Source organism: Colius striatus, chromosome 3 (genome assembly GCF_028858725.1).
Source record: "Colius striatus isolate bColStr4 chromosome 3, bColStr4.1.hap1, whole genome shotgun sequence".
Classification (NCBI taxonomy): Eukaryota; Metazoa; Chordata; class Aves; order Coliiformes; family Coliidae; genus Colius; species Colius striatus.
The window spans coordinates 90,602,537-90,621,095 of record NC_084761.1 but is presented as its reverse complement, the minus strand read 5'-3'; the positions used below and the strand labels follow the sequence as shown (position 1 = coordinate 90,621,095).

At 37.8% G+C, this 18,559-nt stretch overlaps 1 protein-coding gene across 5 annotated transcripts in view; it reads right to left on the bottom strand.

Annotated features, from left to right (window-relative positions):
• Nucleotides 1–18,559, bottom strand: part of ZFYVE28 (zinc finger FYVE-type containing 28) — a 155,161-nt gene that overhangs the window by 60,230 nt on the left and 76,372 nt on the right. For 4 of the 5 annotated variants that reach the window (XM_061993942.1, XM_061993943.1, XM_061993944.1 and 1 more), the window contains exon 3: nt 1,157–1,294. In XM_061993942.1, coding sequence (XP_061849926.1) covers nt 1,157–1,294 — 138 coding nt within the window. Of the gene's footprint in view, nt 1–1,156; nt 1,295–4,483; nt 4,547–18,559 lie in introns of those variants that run through there. The other variant, XM_061993946.1, reaches the window with a different exon arrangement.

Genomic DNA, 18,559 nt, shown 5'->3' with positions numbered 1-18,559 from the left:
CTGCAGTGAGGATCATATGACAATGAGTAAAAAAACCTCCTGTTTTTGCTGAGGACATGACTATAAAGTATTAACATCTCAAATTCATTTAAAAAATTTCTATCTGTGACTTCCCTGACTCAGAGGAGCCTACAACTAACAACTGTCAAAGTTTCAGAAACAAAATGTATGGAAGTATATAGGACTGAAAAAGATAGGAACTACTGACAAGAGAGCACACACATTAAAAAGAAAGGAGGAACTGGTAGAGAAAAGAATGGATAACAGCAGAAGCTGGAAGACTGCTTCAAATACAGGAGAGATGAAGTTGAAAACAACAACAAAACACGGTGTTTTGTGGGGATGTCTAGACTACTCCATGCTCAATTCTCAACATAAACATAATGTCTTCAGGTCTGTTGGATATCATCACAGATACCACAATGAGTTTTTTTAAGCCAACAGACATGAGTACTAATGAGTATCTTGTGTATCTTATCCTTTTTTCTGACACTTCATCTACTCCTTGATTAAAATAAATGTTATTCACTATGAAATGCCTTGTTCCAACAAGCTGCAGTAGAAGTAAGTCTTAGAGAAGCCAGGTAAGAGAAAAGTGGGCTTCTGTGTTATGCACAGAAGTCATTGTATTTTTAGCATACACATGAAATGAGTTAGGTGCAGCAAATGTCAGCTCAGTGAAGTTAGGATTGTTTAATATGAGTTATAGTATAAAGTAGCCATTGAAATAAAGTGTCAGCATGCACTTACATCTGTTGGAAACAAATTTCTATCCTATTAAAATTCATATATATATATATAACTTCGTTTGTTTCTATGATTTTCAAAGCATGAGATACAAGATACCTCATCAGGATAAAAATAAAATCAGGAATACTAATCAAATGCTACTTCACAAGATAAGATTTTAAGAGGTGGTCATAATGACAGCAGAGAAATACAAGAATTAACTAGTGTGCTGTTAAACCTATCAATAACAAAACCATAGGTAAAAAAAAAACCCAGCCACTGAGCAAGCTTTCCAAGGTGTTTACTTTGCTCTGTAATTAGACATACCATTCTCAGGAAGCCTCAAGATATACTTTAAACTTCTGGCTTTTGGCCACAAAAAAAAATTGTCCATTAACTCCAAGTAATAGAAACACAAGACACTTACTTCCGCTCCAAACCAAAGCTGTCCTGCAAGGTTGTCATGGCGTATTTCCTCTGGAAACTTAACACAAAAGTCTCGGTTGGCCCGTTCATGTGGAATGCATTCATCCATGATTTGATTTATTATGTTCAAGACATTATCCTGAAACAAAATACAGGATAGTGTATATACTGTTCCCATAAAATTCCCACTATTTTTTTCCCAACTTTAAATGGAATTTATTGTTGAGGCACAAACTAATTAAATAACATAAAAAATGCAGCATTTAACTCTTATGGTCATCAAACACGGAGAAAACAAAGAGGAGAATATTGCATAGAAGGAGGAGACGTGGCAAACTTCACTTCTAGTTTTCCTGGAGACTGTTTCTCAGATTCATTGCAACTGACTACTTCAAGGGGACTTCTGATGAGGAGACATGAGTTAAATAGCTCATTACCTCCCACTATCTGTCTGTAAAGTATTAGTAAATAAACTAGAAGTACAAGTAAATTAGATTTCTCTCTTTCTCTCATCAGCCGTTACGATACGTACTTCACTGTTCCTCAAAGGGACTCCTGACAGAATACCTAGGAGACATTAGAAATAGGGTAATATTGGGACCATTGGGGTTGAAGAGACTTCAGTTCATCCTTAGACTTTAAAGCAGGTTGTTTCCATGCTTGAGACCCAGGGGGCAAGGGCTGGCTTGGCACACCTGCTGCCATCTCACCCCTGGCCAGAGGACATTGCACAACTCAGAGAGTCTTGGTAAGTTACTTGACATGTTAACAATTACAACATTTTCACATAAACGTAATTTTTGCAAGTCTGTCACAAGGTAACACATTTCATTTAAGTAAAGATGTTAAAAAGCAAATATCACTTCATACATTTAAAATGGACTAGTACACATAATATTCAACTACCTGCTTCTAGAAACCAATCTGAAAACCAAACGCTCTGCAGCTTCTCCATGGTATCATAATACAAACCATGGCCAAGCAGGTACAATAAGAGACAAGAGAACATAGCTAGATTCACTGACATATAAATTACTCCATCTGGAGACATATCCCTCAGGCTGCTAGGTGTAACGTACTGCCAGGATATTATAATGGGGCACTTGGATCCTGAGGAATGCAAAGATGCCCATTGTAGAAATTGAGAGAAAAGTCAACTTCATGGTACTTCCTGGTGTAACTGCAAGAGGATTTTAAGTTCAAACCCTGGAAGAAGACAGCACAGAGGAAAGACAGCACCACTACTCTAAATTACTGACTGAAGAACAAGTCAGTCTGACATCACTACCCCTCTCCAGGATAAAATGGAATTGAATCATATGCAAATTAGTATGATGCTTTAACATGAGAAAAAGTAGACTAATAACAAGTTTTCTATTTGTCCTGCTGCCATTTCTTAGTTCTTGGTACTAAGTACACATCTCATAAATAATTAGCTAGATCTAGTTGGGGAATCAAAGTATTTTACAAGTAGGTACTATAATGAAATCAAGTCCTAAAACACTGAATTCCCACACAAAGCTACAGACTAAAGAATAAAACTGAACATTAAAACATGTAATCTGTAGAAGCACAACAGCCACACATGATATATTTTAAATCAGTTATTAGTCATCTCTTTAGACAGGGACTCTGCCTGTGGCTCCAAATTTATCACCAGAGCAAGACAGGTTGGCACAATAGGATGAAAAAGCCAGATTCCTTTTTTCACAGAATTAAAAGTCTGCGAAGTTCCCTTAGCATTGGAGAGACACAGCTCTAAAAAGTAATACTACCAGTTACGTTTTACAAAAGCTGCAGGAAATACAAAGAAATATTAAGCCAGGGAACACTGAGAAGAACTCTATCGTATCTGATTACATGAGATGTTAAAGTATCTCATTCCATTTTATTTCAGGATACGCTATTCAGTCTGTTTTACTTGCCACCAAACTAGAATATGGGAAAATACCACTTCCAATCTCCTCTTTTTTAAAAAAAGCTACACAGAATGGAGTGAGAACCATATTGAAAAGCTTTCCTTCCTAATTTTTTTAATTTACTTTCATACTATCATTTTCAAATGATATCTTGTTTTACAACATCTACAAAACAGATGGAATTCATCTTTTATTATCACCTAGATACATACTCAAAACTCCTGACATATGGAAGAACATCTTATGGAAATGTAAAGCAACAGGACTCGTATCTGGCCAAGCAACTGTTCCATACTCTCATTCTGTTTTTCTAATTATTGCACCTCTAAAAACATACTAAGAGTCTGTCCAAATAATCTCAGAAGATGATTATTATAAACAAAATGAAATTTTGTACCTTAATGCACTTAAATATTGCAACTGAAGGCAACAAGATATAATAAACACAATTAAACTTCAGTACTATAATTGCTTTGTAAAATTTTTAGTTTATCACCTACATGACATTTAATATTCTTATTTCTTTCATATTCCTAGAATCTCTAGATAGTTCTCCTCTAGAGCACTCAAGGTCTACCAACACATCTCCAGGTGTGTCAAACTTCCTGAGTTAGTTATAAAAAAAAACCAGAAGTTGTGCAGGAATCAGAAGTTAAATCACAACAGGTAATTACAATTTTAATACACACTTCCCAATGGAGATACATCACAATCTGGACTAGTTGCAGTTGTCAGTAAAGAGTTACCTGGCTCACATAGCTTTTTGACAAAATGACCAGCTGCCTAAGTGAAAAAGCCAATTAAGAAGATGAGTAGCTTTTCCTGCATATTTTAGAGGTGATACTGGAAGATTAAGGAAATAACAGTTAAAGGAACTTAGCCATTTGGCATATAAATGCTGAAACAGTTCTACAAGGTGAATTGGTTTTGCTGATTCAAGTTGTGCAACTTAAACTCTGATGTTCTATTTTTTATTTTATTCCACTACAAAAACAAAAACCCCCAGTTTTCCATCACTTTCCTTCCCTTTACCCTTTATCTTATGATACCTGGAACAGTGTTTACCTAAACAGGAAACCTGGACTACTTGGTCTCATAAACATTTCAAATCTCAGCTGCTTTGGAACTATGTCAAGCAAGCTAGACAGATTATCCAACGTATTGTAAGAGTTTAGTATTTTCTTTGAAAGAGCTTCAAGAAACATTCAATTTAGTTAATTACAGCATTCTGCTTCGTAAGCAAAGGATGAATGTGTTTGGATCCATTGTAGCATTGAGGTTTTGTTCCAAATTAAGCAACAGAAATCAATTAGTTAGAATTGAAGTAGTGAATCTTTCATTTGATCCATCTTTCTACATAAAAGCCTCTGGATTTTAATGTATCCTTTGGTGGCTTCATCTGTTGTTACCTTTTGATTCTTTTGTTTCAGCTGCTCCACTTAGGCTCTCCAATAGCACAACAGGCAGCTGCTACAGATTCTGCTTGGGGATTTACCCCAAGTTCCTAGTTTCCTGAAAAACAGAGCTCAGTGTTTAACATTACAGATCACTTATATTCCATTTTGATAGGGAAGACAGCAAGTGGTAGTGAGACACTTTACATAGTTAGCCACAGTAAGGGACAAAAAGTTGGTTTCTATTTGGCCCAGCAGTAATTGATTGTACGCTCAACCATAGCATAAAGCTGACAGCAGCCACTGCATTAGCTTTTGGAATAGGTACAGGAAAAAAAGCCAGGAACTTCATCTTACTTACATCCTAAAGCACAAGTTTGCATCAACAGAAAGCAGACTTATTTACCCTTTTGTACATGTCCTTCATAAAAAGCTATGTTGCTCTTTCACGCTATTACATTTAAACATGACCTTCCTGAGGTCTTATGCAAGATTTCTTCAGAGGAAGGTAACTTCCAGTGTTCAGCAGCTCCTAAAAACCCATGTTTTTGAACTATCAGTAAATCTAGCCAGTGTAACACAGTCTGTGATGATATCACCATGAGCTTAAGAGATGGCATTTTAGCCTCTTCATTTAATTATGTCCTTCACATTTCTAGTTTCTTTTTCTGGCTCTAGTTTCTTTTTCAGACCTCCTTCAACGTCACATTTGCAACAAATAGAAGCAACTGATGAACACAAATTAAGGCCAAACACACAAGAATTGTAATTAAAGCAATTAGCTAGTGTTCAGGGATTTATGGGTTACCTTCTTTAACTGAAAAAAAAACCAAGTGAAAAGGTGACAAACTCTTTGATTTCAGTAACAGGATTCCAAATGACACTTGGAAATCCTGGTTTCAGTTGCACTGCTTTCCCTCCAGCCCATCCTGCACAAATATCCAAGGCCATGCTTTCAGGCTTTGTTTTTTCTTTTTTCCTTATCAGCTATTTGACCATTTCTCACTGTAAAATTCTACATCATAAAAATCACAGAATGGTAGGGGTTGGGAGGGACCTTTAGAGCTCATCCAGTCCAACCCCCCGCAGAAGTAGATCCATCTACATGAGGTTGCATAGGAATGTGTCCAGAGGGGTCTTGAAGACCTCCAAGGAAAGAGACTCCACACCCTCCCTGAGCAGCCTGTGCCAGGGCTCCCTCACCTCAACAGTGAAAGAGTTTTTTCTTATATATAAATAGAACTTTTTGTGTTCCAGCTTCATCCCATTACCCTTTGTCCTATCACTAGCTACAACAGAAAAAAGTAATGCGCAAACCTCCTGACATCCACCGTTTATGTATTTGTAATAGTGAAATGAAGCATACTGAAACTTGTTCTCAGTAAGACTGACAAAGTCTGTTCTCAAGTACAGAACTTTGCAGTCAAGTCTGATTTTACATGTAAGAGCCAACTCAAGAACTTCATCGCCAGTGAATCAAAATACTACTAGATAAACACTGGAACAGGCTGCCCAGATGGGTTGTGGAGTCTCCTTCTTTGGAGACATTCAAAACCCACCTGGATGAGTTCTTGTGTGACCTACTCTAGGTGGTCCTGCTCTGGCAGGGGAGTTGGACTTGATCATCTTTCCAGGTCCCTTCCAGCCCTTGAGATTCTGTGAAACATTGTGGATATACACATGTTCTTACAACAGTGTATACATACTTAAGCCTTCTCTACAGAGGCTCTAAAAAGTTTGCCTTTTAACACAAGACATTTAAAAATAATCTAGTAAGCAACCTGGTATATTAACATCCTATTTTACATAGTGTCACAGCAACAGACAACACATTGACTTGGGTATTTGCTGCAATAAACATAAAATGGGCTTTCTCCTTCACCAGTACCAGACGATTACCTTCCTGCCATGGTAAAGTGACTTCCAAAATTACCTAAAAGACACTTCAAGATTTGCCAACCATGAAAGAACTGCAGCATGGTACAGAGCTGGCACTGCCCTCTTCATGTTGCTCCAAAGCTGCTCCACAGCTGAGGCCACAAGTGGAAGCAAGACAGGGTAATCATGACCTTTGCTTTGCTTCCCTCTCCTGCTGAGGGAAAGCATCCTACATCCTCAACACTACTGCTGGCTCCAAGCCTGCTCACCACTGTCCTCCCTATGGTTCTCTGTTGCAAATGAATTTCCTGACCTTCAGTGCCCACCATTTGCAATCCACTCTGCCCACACTCTCAGATAACAGGCAATTTCAATTTCTTTGAATGACCTTTCTGATCCATGAGCAAGTGAAAACTCCTGAAAAATCTTGTTAACACAGAAAGCTATGATTTAACACTGCAGAGGAACACCCTATTGTGATTCTTTTTTCAAAGAAAAAATATTTTATCATATTAACCACTCACTACAGAAGATCAAATATGAACCTAAAATTCAAAAGGGAAATAACATACTTGTTAATTGATGAAGTTGTACTCACGGCCCAACTTATGATCAAGCATTTTATATTTTCTAGCCATCACACTAATCACTCTGTAGCACAAGTGACCAAAGTGGGAGGTGGTTCTCCCCTTCTACTCTGCTCTGGTGAGGCCTCATCTGCAGTATTGTGTCCAGTTCTGGGCTCCTCAGCTCAAGAGGGACAGAGAACTTGTGGAGAGAGTCCAGTGCAGGGCCATCAAGATGATTAGGGGAATGGAACATCTTTCATACGAGGAAAGGCTGCAGGAACTGAGGTTGTTTAGTCTGAAGGAGACTGAGGGAGGATCTTAATAACATTTACAAATATATAAAAGGTGAGTGTCAGGAGATTGGGACATCTCTTTTTTCTATAATAGCTAGAAACACTTAAACATAAGAAAAAGCTATTTTACTGTGAGGGTGAGGGAGCCCTGGCACAGGCTGCCAAGAGGGGTTGTGGAGTCTCCTTCCTTGGAGGTCTTCAAGACCTGCCTGGATGTGCTCCTATGCGACCTGATCTAGGTGAACCTGCTTCTGAAGGGGCATTGGACTAGATTATCTCTAAAGGTCTCTTCCAACCCCTACCATTCTATGATTGTATGAAAGTGTCCCAACAGCAGTGAAGAAAAGCTGTTAAATAAAGTAATTATGCCTTTCTACATCTTTGCTGTTTAAGAATTCAAAATGTTTATTGCTGCACATTTGTTTTCTACCCAGCTATATCATTCCACTGATCACTTAACATTTAAAATCTGCACTCATAGTCTGACAGAGGAAAAAAACCCTTTTCTGACACTTACAGGCTATTTAGTGTATTTAGCACAATTAGACTCCAATTCATTTTCTTCACTCACAGTGCTTTGAAGTAAAAATATACGATAGGGTTGACAAGCTTGCATGTTTACAAATGCCATGTTACCAGCTTTCAGTCAGTTGCATACGCAAATAGTAAACAGGTACCTGACATGAACTGTTTGAAGATGTCAGGCAGCACAGAGAAGACGTCTGTTGGAGCAATGCAACTCTCAAAAGTGATCATTACTAGGAGTAATGAAATGACAAACATTGTAAACTATTATAAAACAACTGAACTGGAAATGAAACTCAACAGGAAAAAACAACCAACAACAATAAGCGAACAGTACAGGAGAGATGGGCACTGTCTGGAATTTGAGGTTAATCTTGACATCATCGCTGAAATAAAAAATGCTTTTCTTATCAGTTTCACTTTCTTTACTAAACTGGCATGGTCCCCACTTAAAATTAAATTGGAAGAGACTATATAAAGAGAACAATTTTCTTTGAACAAGACTTGGCTCACTCTCCCATCAGTCAACTGCCTAGTCTTTCTGGCATGAATTTATGGCTTTCCTATGTATGTATCAAGTGTATTAAGTAAGAGACAGCTGTTATGTTTTACAGAAAACCTTATAAACAGGTATAATTCAGAAAATGAGTACGATTCCCTCCCCATCACAGACAAGGAGTAACACTCAAGCATTCCTATATTAGGCTGGAGAGAATCTGCTTTCAATTCCCAAACTAAACTCCCACTATTAAAAAATACTTTTGGTCTAGCACCTTTTCCAAACATTGGGACACAGAGGCTTCTTGCAGTCAGCTTCTTCCCTTCATCTCTTATCATTAAGCTGCTGTCTCCTTCATTGATCTCTACTAACATAACTGATGTCTCCAGGGTTTGAAGTCAAGTAGATTGGAAATACTTGACCAACTACTTCAGCTAAAAGTACTCCTGGCTCAATCCACACTGTTGAACTTTATCAATTAACAAAATAACATCAGAAATAGATTCTTGCCAACTTCTAAGCAATCATTAAGTCTCAGAATCCAGCAGAGAGTCTCTTACACCTTTAGTCTAACTTGTCTCATTTTATGAGATCCATTTCTGTCTAATTCTCCAAGAAACTGTTCTTCAACGGACAGAAGCAATCAGACATGAAAACATTGCACCTCTGAACTGCCTCACTGTTCACAGTGATTACGGTACATACTCCCAGTTTGCTCTTGTCAGGATGTTAATGAATACAATTAGTATTTCTTAGACAACTCACTGCCAATCCACTGTGACATCAGCATTATCCTATGAGCTACGTTAACAGCTCTTCACAGATACATCCCTCATCAAGGGATGCTCATTAATGCTGTCTTGTTAAAAATTGCTCTCTTCAACATCAATACCATTCAGATAAAGTACAGAATTAAAGAGCATATATATTTTCTCTCATACCACTTCAATTTATCAGATAACAGGTGATAACTTCAGATAAGCTGCTTCTATACCTTAAACAGAACGCCACCTTTCAAAGATGGGCAGTAAACACTGTAAGGCCGATTTGCAATCTAAGTGTTAGGCAGTAAGGCCAACTTGAGAAGCTAGTCCCTTATTTTACCTGTTTTGCAGGTGGTGTTTCCATCTCCAGGCTGTCACAGACTATCTCAGTAGCACTTTCAGGTTACTCGGAATCACAGAAGCCTTTCAGTTGGAAAATACCTTCAGGTCATCAAGTCCAACTCCTAACCTCACACTGCCAGGCCCATCACTAAACCATGTCCCTCAACACCTCAGCTATGCATCTTTTAAATCTCTCCAGGGATGGAGTCTCCCCCATCTTCCTGTGCCAGCATCTAACAACCCTCTCAGGGAAAGATTTCTTCCTAATCTCTAATCTCAACTTCCCCTTGCGCAAAAGCCATTACTTGGGAAAAGAGACTGACCTTCACCTTGCTACAATCTCCTTTCAGGTATTGTAGAGCGGGATCATGTCTCCCTTTCCGCCTCGTTTTCTCCAGACTAAACATCCCAAGCTCCCTTAGCTGTTCCTAATCAGAGTTATGCTCCAGACCCTTCACCTTTTTTGGGCATGCTCCAAAACATCAGCATCTTCATTGCAGTGAGGAACTTGTACTACTTGTACATATGAGAATCATTTCAGTGCATGGCTCCACAGTGATCCCGTTCATTTCACTCCTGAAAGTCCAAAGAATGACTCTGCATATAGATGCTAAAGATGTTGTGTCCTAAAGGTCTGAAGCTGACAACTGCCTGTGTAAATTGGCTGTGGATAAGGATCTATACAACCACCACACTCTCTCCACTTCTGTCTGCACTCTTGTATGTCAGCACTTTTACGCCACTGTGCATCCACACAGCAAGTCAACATGATACCACCAAAGCCTCCTCTACAACCAGGCTTCCAGCTGATCCCACCCATCCACAGCTGCATACATACTGTTGGAACACAAGCTGGGTTCCTGGAGCACACAGACTGGTGCTACAAGGAAGGACAGACGAGTCTTAAAGTAGTTTAAGCTACCATGTTGTCATGTGGGAGTGGAAAAGTGTAAATGTGGAATGGAGAACCTTCAAACTGAACCTGTCAACGGCCCACAGAATTATTCCTGAAGGAACAAGGGGTGATAACACAAATATTTGTTTGCACAGATTTCTTTTACAAAAATCAAAGCTTATTTATCTTGCTTGCCCATAAATTAACTACATATGCGAGAGATGATGCTAAGAGATCTACTGAAAAGAAATGTTTATAACATTTCTACCAACTGAGTCCCCAAGGGCTGGCTTTAATCAAAGATTGAGCAATCCATATGCACAGCTGCGCAAAGTTATCTATAGGACTTATCTATTACAGGACTAAAACAGCTCAAATTGTTTTTTTCTGAAATCACTCTATACATTTCCATTAATACAATTATCATAGAATGGTAAAACCTAGCAGTGTTAAACCACAGCACTGGTAGATTTACAAGTCTACTTGCTAGGGAAGAAAAGCTCCACTTTGCATTAAAAAACAATGAACATCAGATTTCATTGAATAGAGATAATAGAGAGTTATGTTGAAGTTCTGCTACTGTAGACGGAAGATGAACGAAGTCCAATATCAGATTATATCACCAATAAAGACTTATATCCAACAATAGCTCAATTTGCAGAGCTCAAATCTTTGCAGATCTCTTTTTTAACAGGTCTAGAGTAATTCTCACTATCTGTATATTTTGAGTGATTGTGAAGCATCTCCTAAAAAATTACATAAAGACCATAGTGTTCTCCTTGTTGAGGAACGTCCTCAACATTTTCTTCTTAATTTTAAAGTATTACGTACTTTTAGATACCTATTTGGATTGCGGAATAAGTCAGACAGCCAGAAATATGTTAGAGTTTCCACTGAGACAATTCTTCACATACCAGCTACAGGGTTAAATTGTTATCAAGGCAAACTGGCAAAATCTCTCTGGAGGACAATAGTACAAAGAATAAACAAGGCTGACACTGAGGCCAGACATTTGTAGTAATGTGTGAAAATGGGAACATTTTTTTTTAATCCCAGTTATGACATAAGTCAAAAGTACACACGACTTTGCAAGCCTGGTAGAATTCATCCTTGTTTATTTATGAGACTGCATCAGATGTGATCAGAAAAAACCCAATGGAAACAAGAATAAACACCTTCTCACAGTACTGGAACAATTCTAAAGCAAAAATTACAAATGCTTTCACCAATAAGCGCTTCAGTGCCTCAGTTGGACAACTCAATTCAACAAGCTTTGCAGCCTAAGATGATCACTTATGCTTCTACATGAATTGCTATGCTGTTTTATTATGAGTAGTATGTAAGTGGAACAACAATGACTTCAGCAGTAGTTACAGATACCCTGGGGCAACTGAGAAATCAAAGAATACAAATATCTGTTGTTTGGTATTTTCTTGAGTAATCTTTATCCACAGAAACCTTAAGAACTGAAAATATATTCTCAGGGTAAACCCAAGAACTGATATTGTGTGTAGATCACACACAATATCAAGAGCATTACATATTTTTTCAATTAAATTCTGGGCTTTTTTCTCAACTACAGAACAAGAAGCAGTATCAGCATATAAAAGAAGTCAGCTTCATTTGCTTCACAGCAGGAAGAATTGTGTACTTGGGTTAATACTGCTGCTGTTCATATCAACGTTGCTTTTAAAGGTGTTAAAAAAAATAGCACTACTATGCAAAACCTAAAAATCCAGCAGGAGAGTAAAGATGGCAAAAGAAAAAAGGTAAGCATTCTTAACCAACACATCACATTTCATTTCAGTGAAGGATTTATTTTCAAAAGCCTTTAAAATGTGAAGTTATGTGTGCAAGTAGTGCAAAAGCACTAGTAGCATCTAATAGCAAAGCATATCACCCCATGTCCAAACTTGTACCATTCAATCAGCAGTTTATTGTGAAATTATACACTAACAGTAACAATAAGGCAATCTGAAATTCACCTTCTCTCTCAAACCCCCAAATATTTTGTAATGTCTCCTTTCAGTTGTAGAAGTCATTGCTGTCCCAATGCTTAATAGACATAAACATATATGTAGATAACATCTAAGGGCTTCCTTTTGTTTAATGAAAACTTTATGACAATCTGACAAATGAGGAAGCAAGACTGCACAATATTCCACAAAATATTCTTCATAATAACTCATTATTCATACCTGAAATACATATACACACAGGGTTATAGCATTGATCTTAAATTCGTTGAAAACAGATGAAATAGTTAACAATTTATGGATTACTTCATACAAAGCCAGCCTTTATTTTAACTTTCAAGTACATTAAGGTCACCATGAAAATTGAATTTCACTGCTAAGAACTGTCTTTAAAAAGATCATCTGTCGTCTTGCCCTCCTTATCATACTTACCCAGCATTAAAAAGAAAAATTAAATGAGAAAAAAGGGATTTTTTTTTCCTCTATGATTAAGCAAAAAAGCTTCTAATCAAAGAAAATGGAGTTAATCCCCAAGTATGGAAATACCACCAAATAAATAATTTGCACGTACTGTTAATCTTGCTAACGTGGTGCTACCACATGCATACAGAGGAAGGAAGGCAAATCACAGCATCTTTAAGTCATGAGACTATATTAACAATTCAGTGCCTGACACTAGAATTTATCTTTTTTTATTTTTTAGCAACAGTAAAAAAAAGTTAAAAAAAGAAATACAGCAGAGCTGACAGCAATCCTCTGACAGCACTGCTGCAGAATGTGGAAGAACTATAAAGCCCCTGATAGTCAGACCCGTCACATTACATTAATTTCTACAGAATTGATCTGGTGTAGCCTCATACTTCACAAATGCTGAGAAAAGCCAAATGACCTGGCTTCACTGTCCTCATTTAGCCTTTTAATGCTCTGCGAATGACACCAGTGTGTCCCAGGTCTACCGTGTCAATATTCAATCAAGATACCAACATGTCAATTTTTCTTAATATGAGGAAAATGATCCAGAGCAGATAATACCATAAGAAATGGAACATCAGCTTATCTTTTTAAACAGAATGTTAGAAGACTTCATAATCTCAGAAATTAAGAGCCTTCTATAGTCAGGTTCTCTTTCACAAAGAAGAATTAAACTTGAATAAAACTTGTGACATCGGGACCAAAAAAAAAAGAATACTGTTCTAATTGAAGTACAGACAAAATATTCATCTCACTCTCATGTTATCACCTCATGTCTTGTATAGATACTTCATCCCCTAAACTCAGTGTTTTTTCATCAGAGTATGCATGCAATAAAAGTGGTCACTGTGAGCAGACGATATTGTATAACCTTGTATCACAGTCCCTTCCTAACAACCTATGGCTTTCCCAGCATGCATTACTTCACATAATCACACCTCTCTTTTTAACTGATAAAAAATTCATTGTATTTTGTATACAAAGAAAAGTTTCCTTTCATTATTTACCAACTTGTCAATTTAAGTTCAGTTTCACTCCTGCACATTACTGATTGACACCTGTACTGCTATTCCCTGCTACACCAACTTTGATTCATTTTTAAATATATATATTTCAAAAGGCACAATCTGAAGACTCTTTCCCTTTCCCACTACAGAGAAGTGCACCCATGCTCTATGACAGAAGTGCTCACTGCAGCTGTCATGGTCATTTCCTCCACTTGGGAAATTTTAATAGGCGTTTTGTAAGCCTGCAACAACATCAGCATTTTGCATGGTAGTGATGTTTAAGGATTGCTTTTTTGGTTTAAAAATGATCTACAAATCCACAAACATGGTATTAGCAAAGGTGAAAGGCAACTGGACTGGTTTCCCTGTATCAAAGTGAAATTAGTAATCACCTCCTGAAGTGACCCATTGTCAAACATCTTAGTGTCTAACTGGAGCAGTGATACGGTATCAGATAAAGAGCTTCCCCAACTTCTAGACTTGTATTATCCAATCATCCCCTGCTTCAGAAACAAATAACATTTCTAACCTTTTAAGATATGCAAAAAGCATCTTTCAAACATGAAAAGTACAATATTAATTTTTTTAATTGAAATTTTGATTTTGATTCAACAATGCCAAGAGCAAGGTCCTGCACCTGTGTCTGGGAAACCCACAACACAGACTTGGTGATGAGTGGATTGACAGCAGCTCTGTGGAAGAGGACTTGGAGCTGTTGGTTGATGAAAAACTGAATACAAGCCAGTAAAGTGCACATGCAGCCCAGAAAACCAACCACATTCTGGTCTGCATCAAAAAAGGCTAGCAGGTCAAGGGAGGGATTGTCTTCTCACCCTAATCAGCTCTCATGAAACACCATCTGCAGTACTGTGTCCAGCTCTGGGGCCTCCAATGTAAGGACATGGAACTGTTGGATTTGGTCTAGCGAAGGGCCACAAAAAATAAAATCAGGGAGATGGAGCACTTCTCCTTTGAAGACAGTCTAAGAGAGTTGGGGTTGTTCAGCTTGGAGAAGAGAAAGCTCCAGTGAGACCTTCTATCAGCCTTCCAATACCCAAAAGGGTCTACAAGGAAGATGGGAAGTGAATCTTTACCAGGTAGTGTAGTGATAGAATGAGGGGTAATAGTTTTAAACTGAAAGAGGATAGATTTAGACTAGCTATTAAGAAGTTCTTCCCTATAAAGGTGGTGAGACACTGGAATGGGTTTGTCCAGAGAGGTTGTGGCTGCCTATCCCTGGAACTGCTCAAAGGCAGACTGGATGGAGATTTGAGCAACCAGGTCTAGAGGAAGGTGTCCCTGCCCATGTCAGGGGGCAGGTTATCTTCAAAGTCCTTTCCAGCCCAAACCATTTTATTATTTTAGCATGCCACTCTTGTGACAAAGGAGATTCCCTAGATGGGCTCCCAGGAGCACTTTAGGCTGTCTTGTTTCCCACAGCCCACTTCCACCCTCATTCAACACTATGGTAAGTTCCTTCAGGCTCTAGGTTGGAACCACTCTAACTTGTATTCCTTTACAATAAAGGTAAAGCTTTGTTTTCACTGACACTTGAATCTAAACTAATTTCATAGTAATGCTTTTAAGTTGTCACATTGAGCTGGAAGAAACAGGCAGAGAAATGTGGTTGAAACAAATTTTTATGACCTTCATTATGTATTTTATATAGCTACAGAAATTGAGACAGATAAGTGATATCAAGAGAACAATATATGCTTCAGCTTTCTCCAAGGGGCTCCAATTTCTCAGCAACATTAACTTACACTGTGATAGATAATGAGGTTCAGATTCATAGGTATCTGTTTCTCACCTACTACATGGAGAAGTGACCTATGCATGAAGCAGCGCACTAAAGGATACATTATAAAGCCTAATGTTACAGCAAACTGAAACTGCTGATTGCAGACCCAAAAATGCTGGACTGCCAATTGCAGTAATTCAAGAGGTGCTTCCCAAGCAGGCAAGTAGCAGGGCAAGAGCCAGTATAACAGACTACTAGTCAACACAGTATCAATCACTCCTACCAGTGAGACAGATAAACAGTTATGTTCCACAAATACGATAAATTCCCCATTTTACTATTCTGTGTTAAGGTGCAAGGGGTAACAGCCAGACAAGACAATGGATTGCTTCAGGTTAGAGTCTTATCAGGGGCAAATTCCTTCCTAGTGTACTTCAGCAGATCAGATTACACATTGTTGAGACATAATGTGCAGTTCAAAGAATAATTTTGATAAAGCCATGCTGGGAATTGACTCATATGCTATTCTGAGACCTTACCACTGTACGCAGAGAAAATTCTCAGCATACTGAAACAGCAAGTACTATGATCCTGAAAACATTTTCAGTATGTACAGTACTTGTGCACAGGTTCAACATTTATCTATCAAGTTGTAACAAAATCTCCAAGTTAGAAACAAAGGGTTTTTTTCTTGAACAAAACCCATGAAGTTCTGTAACATGTAACAATAAACCTAATTCATTTTAAATAGCTGAGAAATGCTATTAAATGAAGTAATAAGATATTAATCAATGTGAAAATAGTCATGATCAAGGCAAATTAGTGTAGAGAATAATCAAACATATGACTGATTAATTACAAGTGCACACAGAGTACCATTACTTCTTACGAAATTCAATACTGTGTGATATTAGGAGCAGCACAGAAAAAGACACCTTAATATACTACTAATATAAAAATATTTAGATGAATTATTTATGTTGCAGGGAAAAGAAGCCCTCAGACAAATCAGTACTGCATATTACTGAAGACTCACTGATGCAAACACGTTTTTCTTAAGGAAAAAGTTGTTTCACTCTATTAACATCAGTCAAGGTCAACAAACCAAAGCATGATGCCCTACCTACTCTTTTTTTTTTTCCATTGAACACAAACATACATAGCTCTTCATCATGTGTGTCTGCACCCTTCAGTTTCTGTTAATTTTACGTGAAATTGGTAGAGGAAGACGTATTATATTGCATAAGAATTAACCACACAATAAATGCAAAATGTCATGCTCTCATAGAATTCTACCACTGACATGCAAACACCAAAGCAAAGTAAGAGATTTCTATAATAGGTTATCAGAGCAGGAAGCAAGTGTTAGATCATATTGATGTGAAGCTTTGAAATTTATTACCATGATTCTTACTCTTAGACGTATGCCACTCAGTATCATAGAATCATAGAATGGTAGGGGTTGGAAGGGACCTTTAGAGATCATCTAGTCCAATCCCCCTGCAGAAGTAGGTTCACTTAGATCAGGTCGCATAGGAACATGTCCAGATGGGTCTTGAAGACCTCCAAGGAAGGAGACTCCACAACCCCTCTGGGCAGCCTGTGCCAGGGCTCCCTCACCCTCATAGTGAAATAGTTTTTTCTTATGTTTAAGTGGAACTTTTTGTGTTCCAGGTTCATCCCATTACCCCTTGTCCTGTTACTATCTACTATAGAAAAAAGGGATGTCCCAACCTCCTGACACCCACTCTTTAGATATTTATAAATGTTAATAAGATCAGTTTCCCCTTCTCAGTCTCCTCCAAACTAAACAGCCCCAGTTCCCACAGCCTGTCCTCGTATGAAAGATGTTCCATACCCCTGATCATCTTGGTGGTCCTGCGCTGGCCCTGCAATCATGCTATTGACTCAGGTCACAGCATTTGAGACCCATGTTACAAGAGCTTCAGAAGTTTTGAAAAGTTAATTTCCTGTTAAAAGTGTGATTTTCATCCCCAAATAGTACCAGATAACATGCAGAGTTGCAGGAAGGAAGCATCAACGGTCTTGAAGATTGAAGTTCCCTGTGTATCCATGGAAAAACTGAAATGCATCATATCTTCAACTTGCCTTGACTAACACTGCTAATTTATTTAAGGTAGAAAAAATTAAGTACATCTGCTATAAAGCATTACATCCTTCAGGCAGAATCCTTCACTTTGTCTGAATCTGTTCACACACTTGTAAACTTTGAGCTCTTTGTAGTAAAACTTACTCCTTCAGATATAGTTAAGATCCAACATATATAACTCCTCTCTAAAAAGAATCACAGTTTGTAAGACTTGGTCTTTCAGGAAAACAAACAAAAAACTTCAACACCACACTAACTAAAAGACATTTCTCTTGTCAATACAACATAAGAAAAATTCAAAACCTCATCTGTTAATCAAGCAGATGCTAAGAGTAAATCACATGAAATCAAGCAACCTAGGAATCACCAATTAATTTCAAAACTTGTTGATAGGGCAGAAGGTTCAAGGGATTTTAGAAATCTTTGTCCTTAGAAAACACTGAAATTAGACAGAAAGATTACGACTCAACTTCAAGGAGCCAAAAATTAGGTATCATCTGAAAACCTTAATAAACACATGGAAAAAATGAAAACAGGAAAAAAGAAACCATGCAAAGACTGCAGGTCTGGATAACTACATTCTGTGGTGACAAATTCCTCTTCAGAAGAATCACTTGAAGAGTCAGTAAGAACACATTTACAGAAAAAGGTCTCAATTACAGGATTTTTGTTTCAGATATCAGAGGTATTGCACAATGCGGCTGCAGTCCTACTGTCACGTACACCACCTTTCATTGCAACCATTTTGATCCCAGGGCTAGCTATTGGTTCTCTGTCTTCAAACTCTACCATATCTTAGGCTAAAACTGATTTTTCCTCTTACCATGTGGTACTTGCTTAGCAAGTAACTGCATTCTGATCCTTACTAAAATACTGTTCCTTCTCTTGTTTAGCATTTACAAGACAAATTCTCAAATTCTCACAAAAACTATAGCTTTTACACAAAGTACTACAAAATAAGTCCTAATTAGCAGAGCCATTTTTCATGTGACATTTGATGATGATCTGACTTCTACAGAAC